Here is a 15,595-nt window from a genome sequence, read left to right on the forward strand (position 1 = left end):
ACTGGCTTTCTTGGGACCCATTGCGAGATATATATAAACAGCTTTTATGCTCAAATGGTCAAATATCCAACAAAACACTGTAAATCCTGGTGAAGAATTCAGGCGGGATAGTCACTGGGCGCTAGGCACTGGTAAACTGAGGAGCGATCGGCGTGCTACCACGAGCTAGGTCGGCCCGTACTCGTATCAACACGCTCGAATTCTGATGCAAATTTTCTGAGCAAATCCTGCTCGTAACCCAAAAAACTCGTAACCAGGGATGCTCGTAATCCGAGGTACCACTGTAGTAAAAAGTGTCCACAAAGTGAATATACAGTTGGTGCATTTATATCATTGCTTATACTTAGTGGGCCAGCCAGAGGCTTAGGGCCCGTGCAGGAATATCCCTGCAAAAAAAAAAAAAAAAAAAACATTGCTTAGTAATATATAGTAACACAAATAATAATGAATAACTATGTTAATATGATCAATTTTGTTATATATCATATAAATACATTGTCCAATGTTAATATATTGCACAATGTTAATTTAAAGGACAAAGTTAATAGGTGTTTGGGAGCCAGGTTCGCGTGCACCACCCATGGTTGCTCACTCAGTACTAACCCAGCCAGCAGCCCTAGGACATTCTGGGAATTTTTTCCAAGATGGCTGCCTCTCACTGGAGGTCCTAAGAGTCCATTTTGTACACAACCAACCGCGCACACATTTTGAATGGGTACGAAAAAATTAAAAAGAGTTTTCTCAGTTGGTACAGTTTCCCACCGACCGACCACATCACCCACACCATTCCCCACACCATCTCCCACACCATTCCCCACACCATTCCCCACACTACCCACACCATCCCCCACACCACCCACACCAGCCACCACACCACCCTCCACACCACCCACACCATCGCCCACACCACCCACCACATCATTCCCCACACCACCCACACCCACACCATCCACACTCACACCATCCCCCACACCACCCACACCATCCTCCACACCACCCACCACACTACCCACACCATCCACACCCACACCACCCACACCATCCCCCACACCACCCACACCATCCCCCACACCACCCACCACACCACCCACCACACCACCCACCACACCATCCCCCACACCACACCACCCCCCACACCACCCACACCATCCCCCACACCACCCACACCCACACCATCCCCCACACCACCCACACCATCCCCCACACCACCCACCACACCACCCACCACACCACACCACCCAGACCATCCCCCACACCACCCACACCATCCATGGGGTGTATTGAGGCAGCAGGCTTGGAAGCGTCTCATTCAACTCGCCCGACAAAAAAAAAAAGATCCCCTAATACATCACCCTCACCACTGACAAATGCCCATTTATTATGAATTCTTCATTTGGAATAAGGAATATGATAGAGCAATGTGTTACAAGCCACTGAAATGGTAAAATTTTCTCTCTTAATTTTGTGAAAAGCATCGAGCATATTATTGAGGCAAATATGTGGCATGGAGTCAGCAATCCATAATTGCTGGGTTGACAGGTATCCTCTCACACCTCCAGGAACCCCCCCCCCCAACCCACCCCCCACCCCCCAATGACTCGAGGAGCAACACACTGGTTCCCGGCCACACACACCACCATCACACAATGCCAAGTCAGCTGCTGTTTTCTACAGGAAACAATAAAACATGTTAATGATTAATAATGTATATTAATACACAAAAATTAACATATTTTGGCATAAATATTTTACAGCTATTTTACAAACATATTTTACATTGTCAAACATAAATATTTTACATATTTTACGGGGAGCCGGTCGGCCGAGTGGACAGCACGCTGGACTTGTGATCCTGTGGTCCCGGGTTCGATCCCGGGCGTCGGCAAGAAATAATGGGCAGTTTCTTTCACCCTATGCCCCTGTTACCTAGCAGTAAAATAGGTACCTGGGTGTTAGTCAGCTGTCACGGGCTGCTTCCTGGGGGTGGAGGCCTGGTCGAGGACCGGGCCACGGGGACACTAAAGAGCCCCAAAATCATCTCAAGATAACCTCAAGATAACCAAGATAGCTAAGATTGAAGTTTTTAATACAGAATGGATGAGAGGTTTGGCAGCCATGCGTGATCAGCAACCGTCCTCCCCTCCGCCACTCTTACAAACATGACCACCCTACACTCCCTACATCATCACTACCTCCACCCCCTCCCTCACCACCAACGCCTCTCTCACCACCACCGCCTCCCTCACCACCACCACTATTACCATCACTCCCTCACCACCACCACCACTCACTCCCTCACCACCAATGCCTCCCTCACCACCACTGCCTCCCTCACCACCACCACTGCCTCCCTCACCACCACCACTGCCTCCCTCACCACCACCACTGCCTCCCTCACCACCACCACTGCCTCCCTCACCACTACCACTCCCTCCCTCACCACCAATGCCTCCCTCACCTCCACCACCACCACTGCCACCCTCACCACCACCATCACCATCACTCCCTCACCACCACCACCACCACTCTCTCCCTCACCACCAATGCCTCCCTCACCACCACTGCCTCCCTCACCACCACTGCCTCCCTCACCACCACTGCCTCCCTCACCACCACTGCCTCCCTCACCACCACCACTGCCTCCCTCACCACCATCACTCCCTCACCACCACCACTCCCTCCTTCACCACTGGGAAATCAAAATATAATTCTGTACAACTGTTTACACCTTGGTGAATCATAGTTGATGACAGTGGCTGTCATCAACTATGACAGCTCGGTCTCGGTGATCGCTTGGACGAACATTCCTCGCTTAATCGAACATTTGTATGTTCCACTGAACATTTGATACCAAATTCAATTTGTTAGGCTCTTCCAGGAATTCGATAGAGCGGAGTTCGTTAGACTGAGGAAGCACTGTACTTAGGAATTTTTAAATATCCTGGTGCTACTCTGATGCAGGTGTTGACACAAAGGGAACTCTCTTCAACTGTGTGGCAGAATTGGTGTCAAAGGGCAGCTATGTGGCAGAGTGGGCAGGTGTGTGTAGGTATGTGGGAAACAGGCAGAGAGCTGGTAGGTGTGTGGTGAGTAGACAGGCAGAATGCGGAGAGTGGGTAGGCAGCCTTCAGTGCAGGGCAGGCAGAGAATGGGTGGGCAGCAGAGCGGGTAGAAAGCAGAGTGGGCAGGCAAGCAGGTAGAGTTCAACCACATGGCAGAGTGGACTGCTGAAGGCAGACAAGCAGCAGAGTGGACCGCAGAGTAAGCAAAGCAATGTAAACAACTAAAAGGTTCACATAAAATGAAGCACCAAAGCATTCAAATAACTGCAAATGATTCACTCAATTACAAATGAATCACTCAAAATGAGTTCAAACTCCTAGTGCAAAAAAGGCCACCAAGAGTTGACACCCCAGGGCCCCACAACAGCAGAGTTAGTCCAGAGCTGATAGACCATGAACTGATGCCCCTGGTGGAGGGAGAGAATCAGGGAGCCACCAAGGTTTTACCAGAAAGAGGCATTTTATTTAATTTAACATTGGTTTTCTGGAGGTGCTTCTGACCCTTAAGCTATCTAACGAAGAGAGAAGATGGAAAACCTGGAACTTACCAGAGGGAAGTGGCAACTGCAATAATCATCAAGACCCGGTTAGACTTCTCAAACTCTCAAACCCAAAAAACAGCCCATGACTAGCGAATACACAAACACCATGGGCTTGATGGTGGACTACAGGCTGGCTAGACTTAACCATGGAACCAAGGAAACCAATGCAACTAACAGATTCAGAGTGGGTGTATGTAGGTAATGATGAATCACCATAACTGGATAAAACAAATCATCTCCAACTAGATAAATCAAGCATCAAACATCAAGGAGACCCAACTGAAAGCCAGACATCACGTTTCACCCCTGAAAAGAAGAAGAAGGCTGCAAATGAAAAACTACCCACTGGGGCTAAAAGAACATAACCCACACCACTGGAGGAGAGTACGAAGCCCTCCAATCCAACAACTATAGTTAAGAGCCAACAAAAACAGAGCCTGAAGAAAGGTAACCAGACTCAAGAGGCAACCATGGACCTAGAAGGCAAACAACACTAACACTGTATCAAGAGACCAAGACGGCACAGAAGCATGCGCTGGCCAGAGATGAAAGCAAACACAAAGCAACATGTAAAATGATGCAGAGAAAGAAGCACCACTAAACTACAACTTAGTCAGAAGATGTAAAGCAAAAAACAAACAAGACAAAAAGAACAAAACCACCAGCAGACACACAGAAGAAACATGATGAAAAACACATAGGCAAAAAAAAAAAAAAAGTGCCAGGAACCTTATACTGTCTGCAACACAGATACAGGTGGGACACCAACACACATCCATCATTGCACCATACAAATGGTGAGAACTAGTTTTGACACTTCAGACACATTATGCAATGGGGATGAGTGAACCAGCAAAGTATGTCACCAGGCTGAATTTTCCCATGGAAAAACACCCAGATTCAGACACTGGGCTAGATGAGCTGGAAACTAAGGATGAGCCAGCCACCAAAGAGCCAGAAGGATCACCTTGCCTGAGTACATCACCAACCTGGACAACACCAGGAGCAGCAACTGCACTAGGATGAAAAGACAATGGAACCCCCACCCTGACCAATCCAGCAAAAGACAACCACTGCAAGAGCCTCGTGATTGGGGGAATGAAGCCACATAAGAGAGAAACTGTTGGTTCCACGCTGATGCAAAAAGGTCCACTTTGAGGCAACTGAATGTCTCACAGAGCCAACAGAAGAACACGTCATTGATGGATCACTCCATGGAAATGGGATAGAAATTAAATAAACCATTTTAAAAACATTGGTACACCCCCATATGAATGGCACAGAGAACCAAAGCCAGAGAAGCCAGAAGCTGAGCTACACAAAAAGTTCAGCTTCAAAGGGAAAAGGACTGAAGTGACTCCACATAGTTTAGCAAAAGAACCACCAGAGAGCAGTTGAATTGAAGCTGAAGTTTGGCACCTAGAGGTAGATGAATCCCCCTGAAGGGTCTGCTACACCGACACAAACTCGCATACCAAACTGTGCACCTGATCAACAACCATTGAGGGCGATGAGTCACAATAATGTGGCTAAAGTATGTTGACCAGACCACACACTAGAAGGTGAAGGGACAATGACGTTTCGGTCTGTCCTGGACCGAATGTCCTAGACTGTCCTGGACCGAATGTCCTGGACTGTCCTGGACCGAATCAAGACAATCGACTTGAGAATGGTCCAGGACGGACCGAAACGTCGTCGTCCCTTCAACTTCTAGTGTGTGGTCTGGTCAACACCAATTAGGGCTTGGGGAACACTGATCACAAAACTCCCACCCAGAGCCAAGGTGTCTATGAACACAACAAATGCAGGGGAGAATGACACCACAAAAATGAACCCCAAAATCCTAAAGAGGAAGCAAGCAAACCAAGAGCTGGCGAAGGGCAAACGGGCCCAAACCTGATAGTCCTGGCAGCGGTGAAAGGAGGTGGAACCAATACAGTGCCTAGAGCCAAACCGTGCCCCAGGAAAAACACCATGCTTGCAAAATTCAGGCTTCTACACAGTCACCCAACCATCCGCTGACTCACCCAGCACATGGGTTAAAAACAAGATGGGTCACAAAGAGTTTTTCTTCTGCTTAGTTTGTGACTGTAAAATTTGACAAATAAAATTAAGAAATGAAACAGAGAAGATTAATGTACCAAGCTTTTATTGAAAGGCTGTTTACTCTGACCTTGAACTACCACCTCACTGCTAGATAACCATACAGGCTTAACTTATGCACTGTGCACCCCATTTCATGTGACAACTCCATAGTGTGCACAAAAAAAAATAATTATTATTTTCCTCTAATATTGTTAAAATGCTCTGTCCCATGCTCCCTTGAGCATGGGACAGCTAAAAATTTTGCTATGTAGTTTACTTTGTCATTGGTGGAGAGAGGAACTATCATGATGACATCACCGATTCATGAGCACTGATAGACGAGATGACCTGTGGAGGTTGCCCAGACCAGGCTGGCAGCAGGAGTTGCTGCGAATATGTTTAAACTTATTTACTTCAGTGTCACTGACATTTTTCACTTTTTTGTAATTATATTATGCAGTTATGTGTAATTTGATAAATTTATATAAAAAACATGCAGAACATCTATACACAAATACATTCGTGTTAATAACCCTTTAACGATTTTGTGACGACTACAGTCATCTTTTGCTCAAAACACCGGAACGTTCCAATGACGACTGTAGTTGCCAGCTGATTTTAGCTTGCCTATTTGTTATTTTATTTTTCTTTAATTGCATTTTGAAAATACCATCATAAAGTACAGCTCCTTAGCTTCAAAATGAAATCAAATTGAACAATTTACCATGCATAGTAACTTTGCAGTTTGCATTGGAAGTAAAATGTTCAAAGCAAATTTGCACTTGGCACAAACCAGTGAGACACTGGTAGTGCCCAAAATTGATAGGGGGCAAAAATGTAAATGGGTTAATATGCACACAATATTATATTCTTTTGACAATAATGCATAGTTTTTGCTATTATCACACTATATACAAATTTTAATATAATTACAGTACTACATGTTTATGCACTGCTACAAATTATTAAGCAGTTCTGGTGACTGTAAAGATCTTGTAACCATTGATCCAAGGTCAGTCTAGCCTCTCACATTTTTCACCAAGTTGTAACTACATGCATTGAGTATATTTTATTTTACAGTGGCACCTTGATTAACGAGTTTAATCCGTTCTGGCACCGAGCTCGTTATGTGGAAAACTCGTCTTAAGAAACAAATTTCCCCATTTAAAATAAAGGAAAAAAATTTAGTCCGTTCCACTCCCAAAAACATCCATACTTGTATGACATTTTTTAATGTAAATATAATACTGCACATGTAATTATAAATGTTTTGTTGTACAGTTTTCATGTTTACTTTACCTTATGATGAGTCGTTGCTGGCTTGAGGGAGACGACGGGGAGGTGGGAAGGAGGAGAGGGGTTATGGTGTGGAAGGAGAATCCACCTCTGAGTCAGGCGGCCTGTCTCTTCTTGGGAATTTCAACCCACTGGGACCGGGTTGTGGTTCACTATCACTGGCTCTTTTTTTCTCTACTTTTGCAAAGAACAAGTCTATTGACAATTGCTTTTGTCTTTGTTTTAGGATGTTCCTAAAACGAGACAGCAAATTGTCATTAAACATATTCAAACATCGGGTTGTCACTGATTTATCAGGGTGATGTTTTTCCAAGACTGCGGTCACCTTTTCAAACATTCCCAACACTTCCCTGATCTCACTTGAAGAGGCAGCAGCATCCTCCCCCTACCTCCTCCTCCCCTGATGAGAGCTCTCATGCTTCCTCTTGATTAAGCTTCTTCTGAAGTTCCAGGAGTTCCTCAGTGGTCAGTTCCTCACTGTGCTCCTCCACTAACTCCTGCACATCAGCAGCATCCAACTCCAGAGCCAAAGTTTGCCCCAGAGCAACAATATCATCCACTAGATGCACTTCCGGGGTCTTCCACAGGTGCAGATGCAGATGCAAGTGCAGGACCAAAACCTTCGAAGTCTCGCTCAGGGACACCCTCAGGCCACAGGTTACGCCATGCAGAGTTTAGGGTCCTCCGTGTTACTCCTTCCCAGGCCTTATCGATCAAATGTAAGGCACCCAGGATATTGAAGTGGTTCTTCCAGAATTCTTTGAGGGTCAGCTCTGTATTGTCTATCACATCAACACACCTCTCCAACAAGGCCTTCATGTAGAGCTTCTTAAAGTCTGCAATGACTTTCTGGTCCATAGGTTGGAGGAGTGGAGTGGTATTGGGAGGAAGAAACTTGATGGTGATGAACTGATTTTCGGGAAACAATTCTTCTTGCATCTGTGGAGGATGTGCATGAGCATTATCGAGCACAAGCAAGGCCTTGAGTGGCAACTACTTCTCGTCAAGATATTTCCTCACTGATGGGCCAAAAACATCATTGACCCATTCAGTGAAGAATATCCGCGTGACCCAGGATTTCTTATTGGACCTCCACATCACATTCAGTCGCGTCTTGTACACTTTGCATGCCTTGAACACGCGTGGATTTTCTGAGTGGTAGACTAGCAGCAGCTTGACCTTGCAATCGCCACTTGCATTGGCGCAGAGCACGAGAGTAAGCTGATCCTTCATCGGTTTGTGGCCAAGCAAAGATTGTTCCTCCTGTGTGATGTAAGTCCTCTTCGTCATTTTCTTCCAAAACAGGCCAGTCTCGTCACAATTAAAAACTTGTTGGGGCAAGAACTCCTCTCTAGCAACAAATTCCTGGAACTCTGGTACAAATTTCTCGGCAGCAGCTTTATCAGAGCGGGCAGCCTCCCCATGTCGCACAACACTGGATACCGCTTCTCTTCCTAAATTTCTCAAACCATCCACGGTTTGCCTTAAATATTTCCTCCTCTTCAGACGACACACCTGGTGTCTTCCTGACAAGGTCCACATACAACTTCTTGGCCTTTGCACAAACAAGAGCTTCAGAGACACTATCGCCATGCAATTGCCTTTCATTCATCCAGACCAGTTGTAGCTTTTCAACCTCTTCTAGGATTTTTGGATGTTTCTTGGTAACCTTGGTAACTCCTTTAGCCACCTCAAGCGTCTTAAATTGTTCCTTCCTCTTCAGAATGGTACAAATCGTTGATGAGGACCTGCCATACTCCCTGACGAGATCAGTCACATGGACACCACGCTCGTGCTTTGCTATGATTTCCTTCTTCACTTCCACGGTAATTGTCGCTTTCTTCCCCTTCCCAACACTGTCTTTAGCAAGCAGTTTCTTTGGCGACATTATGCATTACAAATTGCAGTCACAAAACCACAAAAAAAACAAAGAAAAGCGCAAATAAATCCAGAGGGATGCTTGTCGTGCGCGATACAACAACAACACTGGTTTCGGAGGCGTCCGAGAATTTGTGAGAACCCGCGAGACGCTAGGAAGCACCATGTGGCTTTGCTCGTTAATAGAGGTGAAGCTCGTCAATAGAGACAAATTTGCTGCAAATGGCTCACTCGTTACTCAAAATGCTCGTAAATAGAGCCGTTGTTAATCGAGGTGCCACTGTATTTGCATTTTTAATGTCTTTATTATGGTTATTTCAAATGCAATAATGCATTGGGTTATCAATACTGTTATTTATATCACAGAATGTGTAGGACATCAGTATGTACAGATATATTTGGTTAACATGGCATCACAATATACTATTACAACAATAAAATATACTATTTTGCTGCTATCACACTGTATTTATATGTTATATATATATAATTATCTACATATTTTTGTACCAATGCAAACCACTAAGCAGTTCTGGTGAGTGTAATAATCTCATAACCATTGATTCATGTATGGCATAGCCACGCAAACTCGCCAATTGCCATGGCATAGCAAAGTGCTGCCCAATATACTGCACATATAATTGCTAACTCTAGCCAAAACCCTTATTCTCATCATATTCCTGTTTACTAAATCCTGAATATAAATAATTTTTCACATGTTCATTTTCTAAAGGAATATGAGGTTCTAGTGCATGATGCATAGAGGCATCAAAACTGTGGCTGCCTGCCTCACCATCACCACCAGCATCAAATTTACTGAACCATTTATCTGAACCATGTACAAAATCTTTATCTCTGTCAGGGTTTTCTATGTCACTATCATCAATAAATAATTATAAATACTTATTTATTTCATCATTAAGTGATGCTGTGGGCATGAGCTGCATGGTGGTGCTGTGAGCTGCTGCTGCATGTGCTTCCCATAGTTGCTGTGTTAGTCATGAGACTCTCACACCCAGGAGGGGATGCCCACATTTCTTTCCAAGATGGCGTCTGTTTACTGGAGACAAGAGGAAATGTATGTGAGCTCCATATACCCCCCCCCCCCAGGAGTTATAACTCTTTCGCTAGACCTAAAATCAGCCCTTGTTCATGTGCGCACTATCGATGAAATAACCCTGGTCGATGTGCACAGTTGAAGGGTTAATGGAATCTTTTGACAATTCTCTGAATCATTTTTTTGTCTACACAAAAAAATTGTTCAAAATATAATTATGGAAGTAGAAATTGTTAATTGACAAAATATATACATTTTTAAATTTGAAGTCAAACAAATGTGAGTGGGAAATAAAAAATTATTACATATTATATGAGTTATTGTTTAGTGGGAAATTATAAACTGTTTAGTTTAAACTTTGCAATGATAAATGTTAAAGTTAGCTGATGCAGTACATTTTTGTTTTATTACATTCTGTACATGATGCTCACATGATTGAAAAAGGATTTTTATATTTTTATGCAAGACTGACAAATTAATACATATTCTATATGCTGTAATTTAATTTAAAAAAGCACTTATATTATGTAAAACTTAACTAAACTAATACTTGTTAAAATTTAATAGCTGTAAAAAATTATTTTTATTATTGCTAAAATGTATTTTTTGTAAAATTTATCAGTGTGGTATTATTTAATCCCTAATTAAGTGATGAATTGCTTATACATTATCTTACTCAGTAAAAAAATTGTATAATTACAACACTCTCTGAATACAGAGTGTGTTCTCTAATTACAAATTAGAGAACACACTCTCTACTATTCATAATTTTCAGCTGCAAAGATTTCAGGATTTTTTTTAGGGAATGGAGTAAATCAACCTTTGCCACTTGAATGGTAATCAGTCATATTTATACATACAGTATTTTTAATGTTCATGTATGAAAAAAATTGCTAAAATTATTTATATTTTATGTTGTGGCTTTAAGTAAGATAGGCATACTCAACAGGTGGGGCTGGACAGTGGCGGACAGTGGACTGGTGAGAAAGGAGTCAGAAGAGATCACATGAAATCACCCAACACTGCTATCAAAATGCATCAGTGTCCCTACTGCCAATACTCTACTGCAGTTATAACTCATATGAAGAGACATGTGCGCACTCACACCGGAGAGAAGCCATTTTCTTGTCCATACTGTTCATATAGTTGCACTACAAAAGAAAATTTGAAAAAACATATTCGCACTCACACAGGAGAAAAGCCTTACTTCTGCCCACACTGCCCATACCGGTCTTCAAGAACAGATTCATTAAGATCTCATTTATTCCTCCATCAAAACTAGAATGTGTCTTCTTAATTTAGGTATTATATATTTTTAATTTTGAAATATAGTAGTCTATTCTGTCCTTACACTTAGCCAAAGAGAATTTTCATTAAATTTCTATTAAAATAAAACAATAATAATTTTTGGTTTATCTTCTACAAATCATTCAGTGTGATCAAAGAGATACATAATATCTTAGCTATTCTTTTATTAAATATTACAAAATGAACTCTTCATGTAATGCATAATATTTTATTTGGAACTATATGCTCATTAAGGTAATTTGTTCAATATTATTTTATTCTTCCAGTAAAATATGTATTGTTCCCTAAGAGTGACTGCAGGAGTGAATTATTTTTTAATAATTCCACTTGGTGCTGAATGACTGTGGCTGTGAAATTTTCTGAAGCATCCGAGTGTGCCAACAGTTAGTTTGATGGTGTAAGCTTTTTCAGTCAGTAAAGTGTTAGAATGCATGCTGCGTACCTCTCCTAATTTGATCTGAGGATGCATTCACAGAGAATCACTTAAAATATTGCTAACAACCTTTTGTAAAAAAAAAACTTGTTAAAATCTGCCAATGAATTTTTGGGCATAAATGAGTTAAAATTTGTACGCACTTCATTGTAAAAGAAAAAGTTATATTGACATAAATAAATCATGAAGATTCATATTCGGAATTTTGTGACAGGAATGTGATAATAACAGTGGTTTTATAGCTAATCATAGCGAGATGTATAGAATATTGGAGGTATTGTCTTGCATCATGTGACTGCTGGTATCGTCTGCTTGTGGCTCCATGCTGTGTTTTGATTTCATCACCATACCCACCAGAACTGCTTATTAGTATGTTATGATGCATATAAATGTTGATAGTGATGTATAACATGCGTAATAACATCAGGAAGACTGGTTGATCTAAGAATATATGTCACTATATATGAGCTCCATATTTTTGAGAACAGCAAAGTTCCACACATTTAGCTATACACATTCCATATATTACACACTCCTGAATAATATTACTGCACACTGAAATAATTATGTAAAAATGTATTTGAGGCAGCCCCTGCCACACTCAGCTCTCGACCACTAGGCTGACCTTGGATTTTTACTCTGTGTATATAAACTCTCAACACACGATCTTTGTGGTTCATTATGATGCACAAACATATAGATAGTTATATACAACATGTGTATATAGTGTAATAACAGCAAAAACACTGTTTGATTGATCATAGAATATAATATACATGTCCTACCTTGAGGTTACCTTGAGGTGTTTTCGGGGCTTAGCATCCCTGCGGCCCGGTCATCGACCAGGCCTCCTACACATACGTCTCAAACATATGAGCCCCATAATTTTGAACAAAGCGATGCTCCAAACATTGAACTATATGAATTCCACAAATTAAACAATATTGAATAATATTACAGCAAATAACCTGAGAAGAAACAAATGAGAGATATTAAAATAATTGTGAAAAATTATATTCGCAGCAACTGCTGCCCCACGGAGTGGTGGGGTCGAGTGTCCCCAGGTGCTTCATTGTTCAGCGCCCATAATTTGCTCAAATTCTCAGCTCCATCACGCCTAAAGTATGTCACATACAATACTTTTTTTTTAGTTTCCTGTGATCACAGACTGTATTTTAACAATATAAGAAGAGAAAATAATTTTTTGCAAAGAATTTATTTTTGGCGCACCATGGGAATGTCATATTTTAAGGCCACGCAGCATAGTGGTTAAAGCCCAGTCTGCCCATCCTTCCTCCACTCTTACTTCAAAAGCCCATTAGTTCACCAGACCTAACAAACTCAAATCTCTTGGTAACTCAGCCAAAATCATAACCAAGTTATATTATCATTTTATTAGAACAGGATGTGGGTTATGGAGCTTAGTGACCAATTTATTCATTGATACTTTATACATAAATAAAAAAACATTAAAGCAATGTATGTATTAACCACTGTGCTATGCCAACCTAGAAAACTCGGTCGGTGGGAAACTGCGCCAATCGAGAAAACACCTTTTGAATATTTCGTATCCATTCAAAACGCGTGTGTGGTAGGTTGTATACGAAATGAACTCTAGGGACCTCCAGTGAGAAGCAGCCATCTTGGAAAAAATTTCCAGAATGCCCTAGGGCTGCTGGCTGGGTTAGTACTGAGTGAGCAACCATGGGTGGCACACTTGCCTCTGGCTCCCAAACACCTGTCTGACACAATGTTGAAAGATTGCTCTCTGTCGATTAAATTCAGACCTTATTGTTTGAAGAACATAAGGGTCATGATACTGATGAAGCTAAGCGCAATAAAGACCTAACACAAAGGTCAGATACAAGTGATACAGCACTGATAAGGACGATACAGCGAGCGTATCCAGTTGTAGCTCTGAGTGCCTCACTTGCCCACCCATGCCATCTCCAATTTTTTTCGATGATACATAGATTAATCGTTTTCTGGGTTCATTGATGATGCATCTGATACAAGTAACATAGATGAACAGTGTTAGCAGCTTCCGTGGTGGTATTTTCCATAGATATTTACAAGAATAGCTGAATCTCTTCCAGAATGGCTGAATCTCTTCCAGAATGACTGAATCTCTTCAAGAATACCTGAATCTCTTCCAGTGCAGTGAGAGACCTTACAAAGTGATCTATTCAAGACTACCTTACAAATTTATCTTTTCCTATAATCTTTTCAAGATTACCTTACGCTTCACAAGCTTGGCTACATTCCACCTACAGGTACTAAAGCCAAGGGTGTACGTGAGTGCGTTATTTGCAAGCATACATAATGAAGAAACAGGAAGCAAAAATCTATCTATACCTGGTGTAACGAGAGCAAAGTTGCGCTGTGTACCATGGACTGCTTCATTGATTATCACTCACTTTCAAAGTACTGAGTAATTACCTAAGTGTAATTACCTGAGTTTAGTTACAGGATGAGAGCTACGCTCATGGTGTCCCATTTCCTCAGAACTCTGTCATGTAACGCTTTGAAATTACTGATGGTTTTGGCCTCCACCACCTTCTCACCTAACTTGTTCTAACCGTCTACCACTCTGTTTATAAAAGTGAATTTTCTTATATTTCTCTGGCAGCTTTGTTTCGTTAGTTTAAATCTATGACCTCTTGTTCTTGAAGTTCCGGGTCTCAGGAATTCTTCCCTATTAATTTTATCGAGTCCTGTTACTCTTTTGTACATAGGGATCATATCACCTCTTTTTCTTCTACCTTCTAGTTTTTGCATGTTTAATGTCTCTAACCTCTCCTCGTACCTCTTGTCCTTCAATTCTGGGAGCCACTTAGTGGCATGTCTTTGTACCTTTTCCAGTTTGTTGATGTGCTTCTTAAAATATGGGCACCATACAACCGCTGCATATTCCAGCTTTGGTCTAACAAAAATCGTGAACAATTTCTTTAGTATTTCTCCATCCATGTATTTAAAAGAATTCTAAAGTTAGAAAGGGTAGCATAGGCTACTCGCACAATGTTCTTAATGTGGTTCTCAGGTGACAGTTTTCTATCTAGAGCCACCCCTACATCTCTTGCTTTATCAGAATTCTTTAAAGATTTCTCACATAATTTATAGGTTGTGTGGGTCCTGTGTTCTCCTATTCCACATTCCATAACAAGGCATTTATTCACATTAAATTCCATTTGCCAATGTGTAATACAGTGTGTTACTGTATAAATAGTATGTGAAACTGTACATATTGTAATTCTAGTGAATTTTGAACAAATAATATTGCAACAATAAACATTTATTGTAGACACATTACTGACACATGTATTACAGTTCCATGGAACATTATGAACATTTTACTGTATACATATTGTAAAGAACACAGATATGCATCATATACGATACAAAAAACAAATAAAACTGAATTGGAAATACATAGAACAAATAATTGAAAATATATTTGTGGCAACTCGTGGTGCTTGAATGGTCCGCACGATCGCCTCTGGGACAGCAAACATGCTCCTTTCTCCATGTTCCCACAGCCAAAGTAAGTGGAATTTTCTAGTTTTTTTACATGTACGTGTTCAGGAAAGGGAATTTATCATTTTACAAAGATCAAGAATTTTTTTGCAAACACTTGATTCTATGCACACAGGGGAGAAGTCACAATAAACTCGGCGCATCACAGTGGTTAATATCATAAAATTAGTTATTAGTGAGTATGTGTGAAAGTATGTGATATTGCATGTATACAAAAATGTGTAGTAATTTGTACAAAAGTATGCATATGTATGAAAACAACCTTTCCTCCTACAAAGAATGTCGCTTTTCGCTCGAATGCGTCACATAAGTCCAAAAAAGTTTGTACTAGAAAATGAAAGCGGCTCACAAAAGTGATGTACTGTCGCAAAAGTGATTTATTGTTTTGGGTCCTTTGGTA

General features: G+C 41.4%; 2 protein-coding genes across 2 annotated transcripts; both read right to left on the bottom strand.

Annotated features, from left to right (window-relative positions):
- Positions 1-7,537: 7,537 nt before the first annotated feature.
- LOC123768532 (tigger transposable element-derived protein 1-like) lies at positions 7,538-8,275 on the bottom strand. Its single transcript, XM_045759179.2, has 2 exons — positions 8,006-8,275; positions 7,538-7,924 (listed from the first exon to the last, which is right to left on the bottom strand). The coding sequence occupies exons 1-2, from the start codon at positions 8,273-8,275 to the stop codon at positions 7,538-7,540; spliced, it is 657 nt and encodes a 218-aa protein (XP_045615135.2).
- Positions 8,276-8,387: 112 nt separating this feature from the next.
- On the bottom strand, positions 8,388-8,873 carry LOC138353783 (tigger transposable element-derived protein 2-like). The gene has a single exon (XM_069307183.1). The coding sequence runs from the start codon at positions 8,871-8,873 to the stop codon at positions 8,388-8,390; it is 486 nt and encodes a 161-aa protein (XP_069163284.1).
- Positions 8,874-15,595: the final 6,722 nt, after the last annotated feature.

Source organism: Procambarus clarkii, chromosome 59, assembly GCF_040958095.1.
Source record: "Procambarus clarkii isolate CNS0578487 chromosome 59, FALCON_Pclarkii_2.0, whole genome shotgun sequence".
In the NCBI taxonomy this organism is placed as follows: Eukaryota; Metazoa; Arthropoda; class Malacostraca; order Decapoda; family Cambaridae; genus Procambarus; species Procambarus clarkii.

Coding starts and splice junctions, on each gene's coding strand:
- LOC123768532 (XM_045759179.2), bottom strand. CDS start 8,275: ATGACGAAGAGGACTTACATCACACAGGAGGAACAATCTTTGCTTGGC. Junction 7,925..8,005: donor ATGATGTTTTTGGCCCATCA/GTGAGGAAATAT, acceptor CATCCTCCACAG/ATGCAAGAAGAATTGTTTCC.
- LOC138353783 (XM_069307183.1), bottom strand. CDS start 8,873: ATGTCGCCAAAGAAACTGCTTGCTAAAGACAGTGTTGGGAAGGGGAAG.